Consider the following 18,334-nt stretch of genomic DNA (forward strand, 5'->3'; position numbering starts at 1 on the left):
TCAGCGAACGGATGTCAAGCACTTAGGATGCAAGCAGTTAAGGTGCAAACTCACCTATACAGATACATATATATACATATGTATAGCATAACACACTCTTTGGTACATCGAGCGTCGCAGAAATCATGGCGGCGAAGCGTTACGGACGAACGAATGACGAAACTGTGCGAGGACTACCAACAATCCAATTACTTATATATATTTTGAGTAGCATTTGTTAGCAAACCAATGCCAATACCGCCAACCCGAAGATAAATTGCTTTCCATTTTCTTATTCTAACGGCAATTTTTCTTCATCCTCTAGCAGAAAACAAAGTCAGTTTTGCAAAAAGGCGAGGAGCAAACAGAAAGGCGACTAAAAATGACCATTTGAAGAGGAAAAGCGCTGGTGAAGAAGCCTAGCTTCGGGAGGAGTATAACTCACCTCAGGGTTATTTCACTGTTTGCCAGTTGGTTAACAGTTACCTTTTCAGTTGACTTTAGTTCTATAGAAAGACGTACTTAAAGCTTTGTTGCAAATTGAAGGGACTGAATAAACTGGTGCAATATCAACTGCATTACTCTACTCATGTACCTCTAAATACATATGTACATATGTATATAGCAGGTAGTTCTATTGGTCTATTGGCGCACGAAGAAGCTACTATCTTTCTACTTTCTTATACCAATTCGGAGTATTGAGGGAACATGCCACGCAATATGTATGTACGTACCTTATGTGTCTGTCTGAGAGGCAAAATGAAAAATTGCAAGTGGGATTGTCGTACGAAGAGTCTTCAAATGGATACCACAATCACGTGATAGAATGCGGTTGAAACAGTAAATGGAAAAGTGGATATAAATCAATTCATGAAAAATATCAAAGGCGATTATGGTTTTCTGTTTGGGTATGCGTGAACGACCGCTAAGCCTTCGCCATAGTTTTGATGATTGAGAGTATGACCATGAATGAATGGAGTCGATTACGGCACTGTTCCGCACTTGCAGTGAAATGCAATCATTCTTGGCATAAAATGTAAATACGACCAATCTACCACTTGCTGCGCTAATATGAGTAGGGATTTAGCTTATATATGAACATCTTTCTAAAGCGGAACGTATTTTTGTACGGATACATGTTCTGTACATGTGCAGAATCATGTTCATGTAAAGACACATACAAATATCAATGATGCAGATAATAGATTAGTTGCCACTTTTTCAACTAAGAAATTCATCTAAACTAAAAGACAACAAAATTATAATTGGTATGTATGTATATACAGATATGGATAAACCTGAAGATACAAAGTACATGAAGGCGTTTAAACTTAATAATAAAATAACATCTATTGCACTGCAAAATACTTACATATGCAGACTGTACATATGTATGTTATGTAAATATATAACAAATCCTTTCTACTCACTGACCAAAAATTATATTTTAATGTTAAGATACTATATAAGATAGATATCATTCAATCGCACATTTACCAAATTGATTACGTAGTAGGAATCAATTGTGTGAAAATTTTATCACAATGACTTGTTAAACTTCCCTCCGGCAGTAAACTGTTTACACAAGTACTTAGCAAAATCTGTTGATAGGATTTCAATTCCAAATTGCTCAGCTCTATTACTGCTAATTGCGATGAGTGCTGCCGCTAAGAGCAAATAAAACAAATAAGCGCAAATAAAAACGAAAAGCATGTTCAATGGATTTGTACAACATTTTGAAATCCAGTAATGCAGTGAACAAGTAGAAATTGAAAGCATTTTCATGCCTGTTACCTTTTGCTAGCCTACCGATGGGTATCGGCAATTTCACCCTACCCGAAAATCCAAAGGATAAATATTGTCAGAGATGAACAAAATGGCCAAATATATTTAAATTAAAACAAACGAGGAGAGGGAATAGGGAAAGAAAGTGCAAAGCAGGAATGGTTCATTGAAATTCACTAAAAAGGACTTTATCATTTATCAATTATTTACATTGTGTTGAAACGAACACAGTACTATCTCAAAAAAACAAAAATTTACAAAAAGTACTAAGAGAGAAGAGTGGTAAAGTTGTTGTGAATAGGATTGAATTCAATGTATTGAGCGATGAATGTTGGTTTCAGACTGTTGGACGCTTAAATTAGTTCGAGTTACAAAATTGCGAGCAAAGTTTAGCCTCAAAATTGAGTTATATATGTACATATGTATGTGTATGTTAGGTTTATACTAAACGTGCCGATGAATATACGCTATGGGTGAAAAATAGGTCACAAGTAGCATATTACAGATGTATAGTATGCAAGTATATATTTTGTATATTTGATGATATGTCCTTATTGGCTGAGAAATTAGTTTAAGGTGTAGAGAACTTTAAAAATTGTTAGTATATCTACTAAATAAATAAATTACCGCAAAAGGATCTCAAATTAAAAGATTTTAGCAGCAATAGACAAATTTGTTACAGACAAATACTGATTTCAATGCTTTTTTCACTTTATATGAGGCTAATGCTCCTATAACTGTCAACGCCCAAATTTAACCGAATCTATAGAGTAATGTTTTGAATTTTCCCACCTTCCCAAAAGATTAACAGCCACCAAAAATTAGCTTTGATTCCTGAATGCGAACATAACGCAACAAATAGCAGGATCATGGCCAGGAAAATACCTTAATTGTTAGTTAAAAGTTCACTGTAGGAACTTTGATCCACAAATTTGTTATCTGGGGTATTATATAGGTGTGGTTGTGGCCGAGGAATGTCAGAAGAATGCACTAAATATAAATAAATATGATTGAAATCGTTCGAGTAGGTCCTGAGATTTGGAATTCCACCGAAATGTGGGCGGTGCCACGCCCATAGTCTAATTACAACCAACCGTTATGTGAACACGTTGTTGCGAAAGAATTCAACACTCATTATTTGACAAAATCATGAATGGATTGCAAACGTTGCGTTCTTATTTTTATAACACTTGCATTTCTTATTTTGATCATTTAGCGGCTTTTTAGTAATACAATTTAATTTTCTAGTTGGTAGTCGAGATTCTTCTAGGTAACCATAAAACACTAAATCACAAAGAAATTGCACAAAATATGCTGACTATGAGTAAAAAGTGGAGGATGGGGACATGTGTAGAAGTTCACGCAAGTGAGGAAAGTTCTCTGGTCGCCTTTCACTTTGGAGTGGCCAGAAACGATTATTTTACATATGACTCAAGCAGCTCACGACTTCCGGTCTTTGACTAACTATCCTCTGGGTAGCCTTAGAACATCTGTTTGAAGGCGAGCTAAAGTGAGAAGGCGAAACATCCCCTGCATAGGGTTGTGCGCTGGGTTTGGGACCCGCCACGTAAAAAAAACACCCCCAATGAAAAGGATTGGCTATAATCGCGTAAGCGGTGTCTACGCCAATTAAGAAGATGAGTAACAAGTTAGATATATCCGCAATCATCTGGATAATTTTTCGGATAATCTAAGAAATTATGGTCTAAGAGTTAAAAGTGATGAGAAAAGGTATTATAAATATGTTTGAACGGGATATTATAATGACAAAATTCCTGAATTGATTTCTTAAAAATGGAGAAACTATTAGCTGTAACTAGTCCCGAAAGTAAATCATCCCATTTAATCTCAAAGAGCAGATTGTTGAGTCGTTCAAAAACACAAAATGCAAAATTAAAACCAAGCCCATCAATAGGTTTAACAGGAGCGAAATAATATGTAAGTATCCACCTCAAACGCTAGCGGAATAGCGGTAGAATGATAAATGCTGTCTGGAGTAATTGAAAAATATGTATGCGCTATTAAATCAATCGAAGAAACTAAACGTAATATATTGATTTGATGTTGAAGGCGTCAACCAGAGGATCGAAATTCATTATACCGAAATTCAGTCAACCCGATTTCAACTCGCCTTGATCATTTACATACATACTTGTACATATAACTCCAAACTAAACTAACACACCTAACAATCGTTAGGTAATTTATTTATGAATATCTATAAACCTTTCGTCCTTACTAACGTGATCCGTAGTGAACAAATATTATAAACTCTGAATGCTGAATGCTGAGTGCGCATTAATTCAATGCATGGATGTTTGCCAATTAAAATGCATGTCGCACGGTAGACAGAAACCTATGTCTCTTTCCACAGTCGAATTCCATACTATCATGATAATTGTTATTGAATAATAGCCTTTCACAGCATTTTTTATACCAGAACTGTGCTTGCCCACAATATTTACTATTATTTGAATATTTCACTCTTTACTGCGATTGCAGGTCACTGTTGTATCGCTTCAACGCCCTGCGTGCCAGAAATTACTTAGGAGTCTTTAGGTATTAGTATGTATTCCTTTTGAATTTTTTTTGTTGGGGTGGAATGGTGGGATAGTTTCCTGTCAGCGAATACAAATCGCCTATTACTGACATTTAATATTCAGTCAGTGTTGACAGTGGACTTGAATATGAACTATTGAATGCATTAAAAATTTACAATGCTGTGCAACAGTTCTGGGCTGAAACAGGATCTGCAAATATGTATTTGTATAAATCAATAGCGCATTTCCTTTGTCTATTTATCCACGTATGAATAAAATGCACACACACCCCAACTGCCATATAAGGAATGTAAGTATTGGTATGATATTCTACTCAAAGACCAAAAGTCTTGCAATTTACTTATAGAAATTATTTAAATTAATTCCAACTTTAAACTTCCATGATTTTGGTAATGATGAACTATGCGGCTTCTGTGAAATTTCTTGGGGATATGCTTTTCTAAACATATCTTTAATATTGAGCATATTTGTCGCTTTGCCAGAATTATTAGTGTTGTTGTTTATTATTTCCTTTAAGTAGGAATATTTGAATTCTTATAAGCGTCAGAACAAAGCAGTTCTTAGTAACAAGTATCCAGAATTTGATGCACGCTGTGTTACTTATACGCCATGGTGTGCTCACACGAAACCCTCTTGCCTGTGCAAATAGGCGTAAAGTCAAAAAGCCTAAAAATGGCCTGCCTAACTACATTGACAATTCATTCAGGAAACAAGAAAAAACGAACTGAATTTATTTATTTATCTACATGAGACCAGCTAATAAATTAGGTTTGTACTGAGTTTTGCCTTTATATACATTTTTCGGAAAATGGCGGCCTTATACTACATATACAAAGATGCTAACTTTTTTACTGTAAATTTGAGCAGTAATCTATTTGTAAATAAGTTGCAATAATTACAAAAAGCCGGTCACACAAGTAGTTTACCAGATAAAAATTCCGTCAAACCAGACTTTAAATTTCAAGTATGTAGTATATGTGCTGTAATGTAGTCCGAATATCACAGTCGCTCCATTTGCAAATTGCAGATTCGAGAAAAATACTTTTAAAGTTTTGCCTGTTAAAGCTGACTGATCCAAACGCTTCGACACTACAACGGTTAGCAAATAATTTTCACTATTCTACCTATGAAAAATATTTTTATTAACCCGAACTGCACTTTAGACAAACAATTTTCAATTTTTAGAAAAACAGTCTGCCCCTTAAGACGACATTCGATTAGCTTGAATGCGCAAGCATAAAAAAGAACGAATATTTATCCAAATAGCCAATAAACCCTACCGACCTGGTTTAGTTCGGTATTTCTGTAATGTTTGTTTCGCAAAATAATGTGGATTCGTGAAATGCAGGAATCAAAGTCTGAAATAACCAAAAAGTATAAAACACAGGAAAATATGAAAAAAATTTTGAATACACAAAGCATTAAAATAAAATTTAATAAAATTGGTGACCGTGCTGAGGGCTCTGAAATTAGTTTGGCCAAGACGCTCATACTTCCCTTTGAAGCTTTAAGCGAATTTAAGCATGTGTACGCAAAAGAGAAAAATGAGAAAATATCAAGTATTGATAATTTCATCAATACCAGTATTTTTCTTTGTGTTGCAAAAGACTATTTTCAAGGGCGTTGGGAACCATGAGAAACTTGGCAATCTTACCTCTACGAGGTTTGTACAAAAAGTTTCGACAATTCTGAACTTTCGCGGGCTACGTGAGCTGGACGCTTTGGTGCGACTTCGATTTTTGCGTATTCGAAAAAATTTATCAAATAATGTATATAAAATTGCTGAGAAACAAAATAAATCGATTGACTCGAGCTATTCGGTTTTAGTAACAATGATTTGGGTATGAATCGGGTATCCGCGAAGTTTATTTTAAAATTTCTCAATTCATTTTGCACCATGATAACGTTCCTGCTCTCTTGCTTGTGCGCGAATATTCTCCAAACCTGACCCCTTTGTTTTTTTTTGTTCCCAAAACTGAATAGACCCATTACACGACGCTTCAACGAGTGGCAGATGACGTACATGTAAATAAATGCTTTCTTAATAAATACAAAATTCGCGATACTTTTCGAACAAACTTCGTGCATACATACATATGTACATATCTAACTTTAGGCGTTTTTCGGTATCTTCGTTTCATTTGAATGATTTCTGCTATTTAATGTCATATTATACATATGTATATGGGAATGTATAGTTAAACAGTTATTGCCGAATGAGTCAGTATACAAAGTTGAAACATACACATTTGTACATGTGAATATTTACAATATGATTTTATATATTAAAATATTGAATTTCACCGCATAGTTTTTTTGAAAGAAAAAAATACGGTTTGCATACATACAGACTGTAGATTCTATGTGAAGTGAAATGTAGTTATGTATGCGATCGTCGATAAAACGTGACTGCATGCCAGTGTGTGATTTGAGTGTGTTTTATAGCTTTTGGTGAGGTGCTGCTTGTACGTACATACTATACATCTGCAAGAAATTGCCAAAAGCACTTCAAATTCATTTTATTATGGTCATCTTTCTAGGCTTGCATTATGTCAATACTCGCGCTTATTCTTGACAACTGCCGAAAGTACAGTTGACGTACGTAGGCTGCTATATATATTTCTGGACTAGGCAACACTAAGTGTTACCAGGTGCAATCTGACATTTCCATTGGAAAGTTTGACATTTTTTAGCATAACATCACTCAGAACGTTTTGTCATTTAATCGTGAATTGTTTTATTTACAGGGAATTAAAAAATTCATCTCGGCCAAAAAATGGAATTAACTCGTGAACATTTTCGTGCGATCATTTTTCACAACTTTCGACGTGGATTATCACGACAAGAGTGCATCGATGAACTAAAATCTTTGTATGGCTATGAAGCACCATCCTATAGCACTGTGAAAAACTGTTACAACGAATTCATTTCTCCCACCAGCATACATTCGATATTGCATGAACACCTGGCCGTAAAAAAGGTTTTTTCTCGTTGGATCCCGCACAATTTGACAAACGCCTAAAAAAAAGGCTCGTGTGGATTGGTGTAAAGAAATGCTGGAAAAATACGATCGCGGTGCTTCAAAAGACGTTTATAAGATCGTCACAAGTGACGAATCATGGACGAGCCAAATCCAACAAAAAAAAAAACATTTTCGTTGATAAATATGCCTATTTTCATTATTAGGCCAGAAATATATATAGCAGCCCTCGTATTAGCAATATAAATATATATTCAAACAAAAAAATATATATTTATACCTTTTTTAATACTTTGTTGGTAGTCCTTACGATATAGATGATTTTTTACTGCATTTTCCACTAAGTTCTGCAAAATTTTATTTCGAAAATCTTGCCAAAATTATAAAAATTAAGCCTGAACTTTTGCCTATTGAGTGTGCGAGTAATATACATATATTGAAGTAAACAAAAAAATCTCATATAAATCGGTCAGTTGTATGGCAACTATACGCTATCGTGGTCCGATATCGTCGGTTTCGACAAATGAGACCCCGAAGTTATGTATATGGCATTTGATACATTTTTAACCCTCGTCGACACGATTTTAAGGATCCGACTTCCGCAGGTTAAATTTCTGTTTCTCCTACGCCAAAAATAAGAGAAAAAATATTTATTTGGAGTTAATGGGTTAGGGGCAGTCAGAGGCACGAAAAAATGAGAGTTTTCAGTATTTTTTTTTTGCTACTAAATCATTTTATTTTACAAAAGTAGTAATATGGCATTATTATAGGATGTGTTGACTGAAAGTTACGAAAATTTCAAAAAAAAACATTTAATTTTCAAAGTTATAGTTGTAGTTGTAGCAGTAGACCCTGTTCCAAAAACAGGTACTTGCGGGGACAAGCATAAGTCCTTGGAGATTCATCTAAAAACAATCGAACAAAAAAAATTAGTTTTATATTATTTATATTAGTTTAATTTTTTTTTTTTCAAAATTAACAAAATGGCGGCCTCAGGAAATTTTTTTCTATATTTTTGGGAAAAAATCAACAGTTAATTGGTCTTAAAAAATCGAAATTTTCGAAAAAATAAAAATCCTACGATCAGGCCCGAGTTTATTATGTATTCTAAAAGCTGCATAAATTTCATTAAAATCTACTGAAAGGTTTTCGAGTTACAGTTGTCACCGATTCAAAAAATATAGTTTTGAGAAAAACGCGTTGAAAGTTTCACACTAGCGCTTTGAAGTGCCCGAGCTCTCTTTCTTATTTCTCGAATAACTCAAAAACTAATTATCGGATCAACGTGAAATTTTCAGGAAATATTTTTAAGATATTACACTTCACGAAAATGCAAAAAAAAATAATATTTTGAAAATTCTAACTACCCCTAACCCCTTAGAAATTGTTTTTGTACTTCTTTTATGTTCGTATAATCAAATCAGACCCATGCGCATCAGACATAAAAAAATTTAGGAACTAAACATAAAAATGCCAGGGTTTTCAATGTCTAGAATCAAAATTTGATCATGATCACATACTCTAAACCATTTTTTTTGTTGAAATAAGTAAATCATGCACAACAAATTTTGCTGGTGAGTTAATTGTTATACATACATATTTATGTACTTCAAATATCAAATCAATATAATATACTTTATTTGAAAAATTTACGGTAATATATAATATAATAATATATTTTTTGCAAATCTTTCAACATGACTACGAATTCCTTTTCCGGCAAATTTACATTTCAATTTTCCAGCAGCATTCATGCTTATGGTTATGTGTCCTAACTCTTAATATATATTTCAGTAAGTATATATACTCATTCATACAGGATGTGTGTGTCCGTATACCCACTTTAGACCTCGCATCCTTTGCGATTCTGCAGTAAACAAAAACCCTGCAAATTGTCTGTGAAACTTTTTCATAAAGTCATTTTCATGCTATTTGCCGAAATTACTTGAAATAATAAAAGCCTCACACACTGCAAAATACACATAGACAAATGAACCAAATAGACATTTAAATACTGGCATACGTTCTCCATACCTACTCCACCAGTTCACCATTTCCAACAACAACAATTTCTAAAAACCCCGCTCCATCCTATTTTCAGAATCAGAGCATACACTCGCAGAATCAGGACAACGCCTACAATGCTAATCTACCAACAGGTTCAACTTCACTCCTCAACATTTTCAGACCCTGAAATGAAAATGTTTTTTCCCGTTAGATATTTTGCAAATAACAAAAAACTTTTTATATGAAAACTTTGTAAACAATTGCCAGACATCATATCTCCGCAAAAAAATCGAAAGGCAGCCATGTGAATGCCACCCACCATAAACGAGCATTTTGGCGGCTGGCACTTACTTTCAGTACTCGTTACGCATCGGCAGCGTCACACTCACATTATAATAAGGAGGTAGTGAAATGCAAATACATAATACTTTGGACAAAAAGCACTCATCACATCTGACTCACTCTCACGCGTATGAACTTCTAAGCACGCAAATTGAGTTGAGCTATTTTCTTGCGACATCCAGCATTTCAGTATTTTCACACGAAATTACCTCAAATAATAACCAAAATCAAAACAATTTTCTACCCTAGTCAACGACTTCTATCTATTATAGCTTATGGCATTCATGGCATAGAATCACGTCGTTTGTGGATTTAAATTGATTTGATATGCCATCATGATCAAATGCACAATGATCCAATGAAAAGCAAAGGAAAATATTCACATTATTACTAATATGTGTTGAATCCTTTTAAACCTTTAGCCAACACAACACAACTCATTCAATTAGATACAAGACAAGATACGTCCCATCTGGAATCAACATTGTATTTCGTCAAATTCTGACGATTCTTCACTTATTTTTCAGTTTGACCTTTTCAACTTAAGTGATTATGTAAATAAGTTCGTTCCCATTTCTGGTCTCTGCCGCCAATCTTAGCAACGGAGTAACTCAAATTTCATAACTTGTGTGAACCATGCACATAACAACTATTTATATGATTGTACCATCAATTTGCAGATGCTCATAAGGTGATACAAGTGCTTGATAGCCTTAGTGGAGGTGAAGAACAGGCAAAGAGCAAGTCTTATTCCAGAAACATTATAAAATTGAAAGAAGTCAAAACTTATGCATAAGTTTATGTATGCCATAAAGGTAATTTTGTGCAACAAATATTGATAAGTAATTGTTTTAATTTTTGAAGAAAGTGATGCCATATGCTCAAGCTCATTAAAACCGTATAAAACATAGAGTAGTATGACGAATTTGAACATTTTTCACTGAGGTCACAAATTAAATAGCATATATGGTTTTAAAGACTTTATAAGTTGGACCGATTCCGCCATATGAAAGGTTTATTATATATATGTCTGTATGGAAGACCCAAGAACCCGCACTCAAGGGGCGCCATTCGGATCGCGTAAAGGCAACTGAAAATTTTACAAAATTCTGCTTGGAGTTTCTTGCACTTAAAAAGTTACTAGACATTAGTTTGAATTCATGAGCGGTTGCATCATAAGAGAGTTTGTCGTGGTTGTCGATGGTCTTTCGGTAATAGTATCTGTACCCTTTTGTGGAGGGCATAGCATAGTACTTCTGCCCGTGACCTGAAAGTAACATATAAAAATTTGGAGAAGAAGTTCTTTTGCTGCAATCTCATGCATATGGAATACTTTTCCTCAAATATTTGTTTCACTGAGGCTTTTGCTTGTACTCCCAACGTCTCTGGCGTCTGGGGAAAGGGCTTTCAGCAAATTAGCTCTTTTTAACCAATGTTATTCAAAGTTGCCTATATATGCTTCTAAGTGCCGTTATTTTCATTCTTTCGACACGCTATTTTGCATTATGTAATCTCTTTTATTGTGCAAGATTGTATTTAATGTTTCCTCTTGTAAGCCATTGTAAATAGATAAGGTTCATTCAGTAGCAATTCTCCGAAAAGTGCAATTGTAAATATCCTTTCACGAAAACAGTGTCTACAAAAGCACTTCTTTGTAAAACCAAAGGATCAATATATATGAAAATAAATAAAAACTGAAAAATAATGAAAAAGTGAAGAGTTTGTAATAATTTTGTAAAGTTGCATGGATGCCTATATCTAGCGAACCAGGACACCAAAGCTTTGAAATCATATTTGCATCACGATTAACACAAATCTGTCCTTATATACATACATACATATATATATATATATATACATTCAAGTATATATTTCAACTGCTCCGATTTTAATTCAGGTATGAAAGGCTTAAAAACGGCGATCCAAGATGGCTGAGGACTGGTTAAACCACTTGCTAACAATATCAATTGAGATTTGATTCGATTTCGATTCGAGATTTGACAACTGGTACGCCATCATAAGCGGGCGAAATTTGTATATGCTGGTTAACCGTTTCCTTCCCCAACTCGAGGAAGCATGTTTACCGTTTGAAACTTGGATCGATGGACTCGTATTTTTATTCGACGAATACTATGAACATGATGTATTCCTGATTTATTAACGATATTTTTTAACTATTATTAATCATTAACAAAACGGGAGTACCAATGTTAGTAGTATCAAAGCACACTACTAAGATACGTCGGAAATTGAAAACTGGAAGAACACGAAAACTTCCTCCAAAGCTAATCAGATAAACCAACTATCCAAGATAGTCATCGATAGAATTTCGTAGTAAAAAAAACCTAAACTCAGATGAATTGTAACGTGGACACAACGGCGATTGTAACCAAGTTACAGAGTGGAGTGGACACTAACCAACTCTTGCTATGCCCACCTAAATCCACTCTTCGAATACCCATGTAGCTACTCGTTAAGATCGCGTCAAAACAACACGTATTCAGGTAACTCATTGGATGATATCAAAGAAAGATCGAGTAGCTACTACAACAACAATGCAGGATGATTCTCATGCTTTTGCTACATAGTAGTCTGAACTTTTCCTCCTGTTGGTGGTATGCATCTAAACACTGCCCATCAAACATTAATAACAGAGCCCACCAAGTGGTAGACACTCAACCATGGTAACATTTAAGTACGTAAAAAAGTATTATTACACAAGTATATTTATGCCTCATTACTTTCATTTCATTTATTTATTCTAATTAAATTCTTCAAATAATACATTTACTGTTATGTACAATCCTGGCCTCCCATATTTTTTGTTAAAAAATTCAACTCATACATTTCCATGCCTGTTGGTATTTCTACACATGCGTTAAGAATCCACATGCAACCTTGAGAATTGTTGAATGGAAATGCCATTTTATAGAAGCGTGATCAATCATAAATAAATCAAATGAAATCATATATTGTTACATAATTTTGCGTATATAAAAACAACTTGTACACTGTTCTGCTTTCAAAAAATTATGAAATTTCGTCCGAATATTTAAGTATAAATATCTCAAAAGAAAGAACAATTCATATTTAATATATTCATATTGTAATAATAACAGGCAAACCCTTATTAATCGAGCCTTGGACAACCTGAAATAAACTTGGAGAATTTACACTTTCAGAAACATTCTTAAATGTAATGCAAGTTCTTTTTCAATATAATAAGCATTTACATTTTTTCAAGTATGTGCTAATCTTATCAGCAATGGAAACTGCAGAATCTTTTTCGTAATACTCTAAATATATATGTATAGATGTATATGCATATATTGCGTTTCAGTTTGACCTACAATTCAATAACGTTACATAATTTCTCTTTTAATATGTTGAGATGAACATACCTATGTATGTATACGTGCTACTTATTATGGTGTTCTATACCAAGTTTCAAATTGATTTGTTTGTCTCTCTGTTTTGTTAGCATTCATTTAACTATGGTTATGTGGCTATGATTACAATAAAGCTAATTTTATTGTATATTTCAATATACATACTTATACATATAAAATATAAACCTTCTCAATGCATTACAATTGTGTGATTCCAATTAAGCATGTCTGAAGTTAGCCTTAATACCCCGTTCTTATAATGTGCATATATTACAAGAAATCATAGCATTGCGATATTTATTTGTTCGGATATTTTCAGCTGATCTCAAATATAATTTAGTTCTTGTTTTGTAACTATATATTTTTTACAAGTCCGAAACTAAAGTATGAGACGAATCAGTTAATCATTTGTATGTAATTAAATAACGAATTCGACCACTGATAATAATTTTAATTATTTAATTGGTTTAAAACTCTTAATCGGCATAACGTAAATCCCACGGTACACAAAATCATATTTTATGAAACGTTTTCCGACAGATTTTTCAAGATTTTTGCAATAAGTGTAGAAACAAAAACTTTTATAGAAATATCCAAATAAAATATTTTAAATAGCTGTCTTACTAAAAGTGTTGTAATTACTTTTTTATTCTGTGTGCGGTGCGTGGTCAATCGTTTTTGTCTGCCCTATGCTACAATTAAAGGAAAAAAAGGTTTTTTCATAATATAACATTTTAAATGCTTATTGTGCTATTGTGATATATCGTTATTCATCTATTACATTGCTTTCTGTTTTTTTTTACTTAAGTTTAATTTTAATAATTTTAATCAAATATACATACAAATATATATTATAAAAGGTGCAGTAGTCCTTCCTAAATGTATACATACATAAAATATATAATTAAGCATTTTCAATTTAAAAATTTAAATCGATTTCATATTACATTTTCAGTTTAAATATTAATGTCGTAATTATTAATACAAATATACGTGAAGGTACCCATGTTATAGAAAATACGCCAACAACTTTCATTGCGTACGTGTGGAACACGCTTATTCAGCTCTAATTCTAGGTAAGTTTTTCTAACATTTGCAATACATTTTCATCATATAGAAACGCTTGTCAATATACCTATTAAATATGGTACATATGTATGTATGCATATTGTTATCTCTTAATCCTCTCAGCCGCATTTATAGTGACATATTATTACGTCTACCATTAACCTTATTAACTAAATTGCATATCTTTAAGGCTGGTCCCAACTTAAGACCCATATACTTCATCATCATTTCGGAATTAAGAAGAAGCAGAGCTTTGCCATCGATTTCCTGAAAAACACAGAAGTAGAAATTTTAAATTTCAAAATATATTTAACAATGAATAGCGTATCGTACATGTTTTCTAAATAGATCACCATGTACGGCAAGTGAAGTGTCATTGCTTTCGATGAATTGTATGACTTCTTCAATTGACCAATCTCCCGGATGCGAACGGAGTGGTGGTAAAGATGCAGAACTCATTGCTGACGCCGCTGATGTTGGTGGCGCTGCGGCCGACAAAACTATTGTACCAGCAGCTGCAGATGCCGTCGATGAAGCCGACTGTAAACCACTAAATGGCGTCGATACAGATGTAGGTAAGGATGCGCTCGATGATAATGTCGAAGGCGATTTGTATGTCGATGAGCCAATAACGGTATTCACCACACTTGATTGTTCAGGATGTACCTCAGCCACAAGAGGGGCAAGATACTTCACATTCGAGTTTGTTGAACTTGCAGAAGTAGACGTATTATTCGAAATCTGCTTTGACTCCTCCGGATTGTTTAAGTGATGAAGTCGTATCTGCCGCAAAGAGTGGGTTTGTGATGCAATAGTCGAGGTTCCATTTGTATTAGGTTCGACCTTTATTTGCACTGGTAATAAGTTATTATTGTTTATAGATAGCTTGAGTTCAGCATCAGCTTTGGGAATACTACCCCCAACTGTTACCATAACTGGTGCAGACGAAGAATCTACAATGTGCGATGAAGTTGTGGTGGAAGTTGGTAATTCTTGTTTGATCGCATGTGGCTTGTCGCTTAATAAGCCGAGTGTTTTTCTTTTTTCCGGTATAACTGGTGACGTGGGCGGTGTGGAATTCGTTGATAACAAGCGCTTCTTGGTAATGACACATTTGTCACATTCTTCCGTTGCGGGTACCAACGATATGAGATTAGGGCATGCTCTACATGTAGTACATAGTGTTTCTATGAATTGTGCCAAACTGTCATCGTCTCTCATTCGCAATTGTGATGGAATTTTCACCTAAATATTGAGAAAGATTCACAGTTATATTTTGTAAACAAGTAGTGTATAAACAATTTCACTTACTGTGAAATTCTTTCCTGCTGCTGGCACTATGTGCACATCTCCTTCTAGTGCGAATAATAATTTTGAAAGCTGCTGAGTATCTGTGCTTGCAGCAAGCACTTCTTGCAAACACAATTTTGCCAGAGTTTGATGGGTTGGCCCTGTAACCATTGATGGCAATTTAGTGCTATTAATGAATGGACCTCCTTTGCAATTTGTGTGAAAATGTGCGGTAACCGGTGTGGCAGGCACCATTGCGTCCGCCTCTTGAACGAAGGTGTAGCGTGGTCGGGGGCTGCGGTGCTTGCTCGAACTCGAATCGGTACGCGATTTATGACCCGGCGGTTGCATTGGATGACAACTACGTGCGCACCAACCAACCGGAAATATATCTCTGGAGTCGTAGCTGCACCAATAGTCGAACGCTCCACGCCACCCATCGAAAGTCACATGAATTTGGTCGTCTTTGATCGCATCAACTGTCGCACAGCAAATCAGTTGTGGATTCTTTTTGTCGACCGCCTCGAGCTTTTGGCCAACTTTGAAGAGATTCTCCGAGGGACCTGGCGGTTCCGGTTGGAAAATATCTTCCGGTGCAACCATGGCATTATTTAAAATTTTGCAAAGGTAACCGGGCCAGCTGGAGGCATTCATGCGAAAACCGAGTGGTGGTTGCAACATTCCGCCGTTCTTTTCACAGTGCCCAATCGCATGGATTTCATTCGAGTCGACCAAGCGCCAAAAATCATTTTGACTGTCACTGCCATCCAAGCGCAGTCGCAGCCGCGAACCGAGCACACCCACAACACTCGCAATACATGTTGAAGTTACGTTCCGAGGATCTAGTGCCTCTAATTTCATGCCTATTTTGAAGTCATTGATTGGAGGGTTAAGCGCTTGTTTAAAACATTCCGGCGGTGCTGCTTCGCTTCCGGTCTCCTAAAACAAATTAACAATATGAATAGAATAACACATTTTAATTCATATAACAAAATACCTCCAAATATGCATCCCAATCAAAAACATGAAAACTTTCATACTGGAATGGTCCAGTTGGCGTACAGGAACCACCTCCAATTGAAGACATTTTTCCTCGATCGGAATCTCCTCGCCCACCACCTCCCCCACTACTATGTTGCCGTGTGGAGCCGTTCTTTTTTTGGTGTTTATTCATACACATCACTGAACAAAAATCTTTATTTGGCGCCCCTTCTCGAATCACATTATCACACTGAGTGCAGGCGCCTTTATTATAAGCTTTCCGAAACTCTGCGATGCATGTTTCCGAACAGAATTCTTTCTTGCCGTTCTGCGTTGGTAACACATATTGCAGCAGTTGCTTACTTTCACCACACCACGTACAAGTAGCGCGTTTGGCTGGACGCCCACGAGAGCGCTGATTGCCGTTGTTATTTTGGCCTGAAGATGTGGGCGTGGAGGATGCAGTTGTCGAAACACCGCTACTGTTGGAGCTTGCATTACTGCTGTTTGACTCTCTTCCACCCGACATTACTGTCGCCTTACAAACTATTTTTTTATATTTTCCACTAACTTTTACACCTTATTTTAAAGCGTCTTAAACAATTTTAACTTCACGCCGGTTGACACGACGTTGTCTTGTCACATATAACGCAATTTCACTACCGAATTTTTCCTTTGGAAGATTTATTTTCGCAAATGCGAAAAAATAATTAACATTTTTTATTTTCAACGACCACTTTTACGAAATTATTCTTGATTTTAGTTGATTCTTCACTAGATTCTCGGCATTTTTCTGCTGTTTGCTGTACTCCTTATTCCACTTTCAAAATGTCAACTTTGGCGTTCTTTCATTTTCTCCCACTCTCTCGCTCTAACTTCTTAATTTCCGCAGTTGAGAGTATATGTGTTTCATTTTTTTCGGATTGTCACGTAATTACTTTTTTAATATATTTTATTATATTTACTAACAAATTGTTGAAAATATATTCTATAATTTGTGTTTTAGAAAGCTTTTATGAAAATTTTATGCCTACGGTTTGCACATTTTTCGGCTGCTTTCCACGAACGTAAATAAAATATGGCCTAGTGAATCTAGTACACGATGTCATAATCTTTTACAATAAAATTATCTGAGATTACGAAGAGTACGTAACGTAACGCGAACTTAATACAGAGAACGTATAATATTATACGTATAATATAATAACGTATAATATTATACGTTCTCTGCTTAATATTAACCTTTCCCGCTTGACGTTTTATAAATACGCACATCACAAATTTGTGGTGTTTGCATTGGCTAACTCTGCCGCCAAAAATAGTTAATGAATAGAGAAGACAAAGAACGTATATTAGAGAACGTTTATCGTAGACAGAGAACGTATATCATAGAGAAGGTTCACGACTTAGATATTATAACTTTTCGCAGGGATACTCGGCAGAGAAGAGAGAGCTCCACCACATACAAAATTATAAGCGTGTTTCAGCAGAGTTTTACATCAGAGGACTCGAAAATAGCAGAATTGAGCATTTTCAGTGCTAAATGAGAAAATTTATGATAATCCCTTTTGTTAAGGAATGTACTCTTACAGATTCGCTTCTTTACTATGCGCAAACGACTCTGCATATAATTTATATATAATACTAGAGGATAGTGATGAGCGATATTTCACTACCGGTGATTTTTTCACTGTGATTGAAAAGTCGCGAATCGCAACTGCGATCACTTTTTATAAATAGCAGTTCGAAACTGTGATCGCAGTTCGAAACTGTGATCGCAGTTCGAAACTGTGATCGCAGTTCGAATCAGTGATTGCGATCGCAGTTCGAAACTGTGATCGCAGTTTGAACCTGTGAATTACGATCGCGGTTCGAAACTGTGATCGCAGTTCGAACCTGTGAACAGCGATCGCAGTTCGAAACTGTGATCGCAGTTCGAACCTGTGAATTGC

At 35.1% G+C, this 18,334-nt stretch overlaps 1 protein-coding gene across 1 annotated transcript; it reads right to left on the reverse strand.

Annotated features, from left to right (window-relative positions):
* Positions 1–12,376: 12,376 nt before the first annotated feature.
* LOC105229529 (polycomb protein Scm) lies at positions 12,377–17,488 on the reverse strand. Its single transcript, XM_011209870.4, has 4 exons — positions 16,399–17,488; positions 15,423–16,340; positions 14,445–15,356; positions 12,377–14,378 (listed from the first exon to the last, which is right to left on the reverse strand). The coding sequence occupies exons 1-4, from the start codon at positions 16,909–16,911 to the stop codon at positions 14,241–14,243; spliced, it is 2,481 nt and encodes an 826-aa protein (XP_011208172.1). The 5' UTR covers positions 16,912–17,488; the 3' UTR covers positions 12,377–14,240.
* Positions 17,489–18,334: the final 846 nt, after the last annotated feature.

This window comes from Bactrocera dorsalis, chromosome 2 (genome assembly GCF_023373825.1).
Source record: "Bactrocera dorsalis isolate Fly_Bdor chromosome 2, ASM2337382v1, whole genome shotgun sequence".
NCBI lineage: Eukaryota > Metazoa > Arthropoda > Insecta > Diptera > Tephritidae > Bactrocera > Bactrocera dorsalis.

Coding starts and splice junctions, on each gene's coding strand:
- LOC105229529 (XM_011209870.4), bottom strand. CDS start 16,911: ATGTCGGGTGGAAGAGAGTCAAACAGCAGTAATGCAAGCTCCAACAGT. Junction 16,341..16,398: donor ATTGGGATGCATATTTGGAG/GTATTTTGTTAT, acceptor AATTTGTTTTAG/GAGACCGGAAGCGAAGCAGC. Junction 15,357..15,422: donor CAGCAGGAAAGAATTTCACA/GTAAGTGAAATT, acceptor CTCAATATTTAG/GTGAAAATTCCATCACAATT.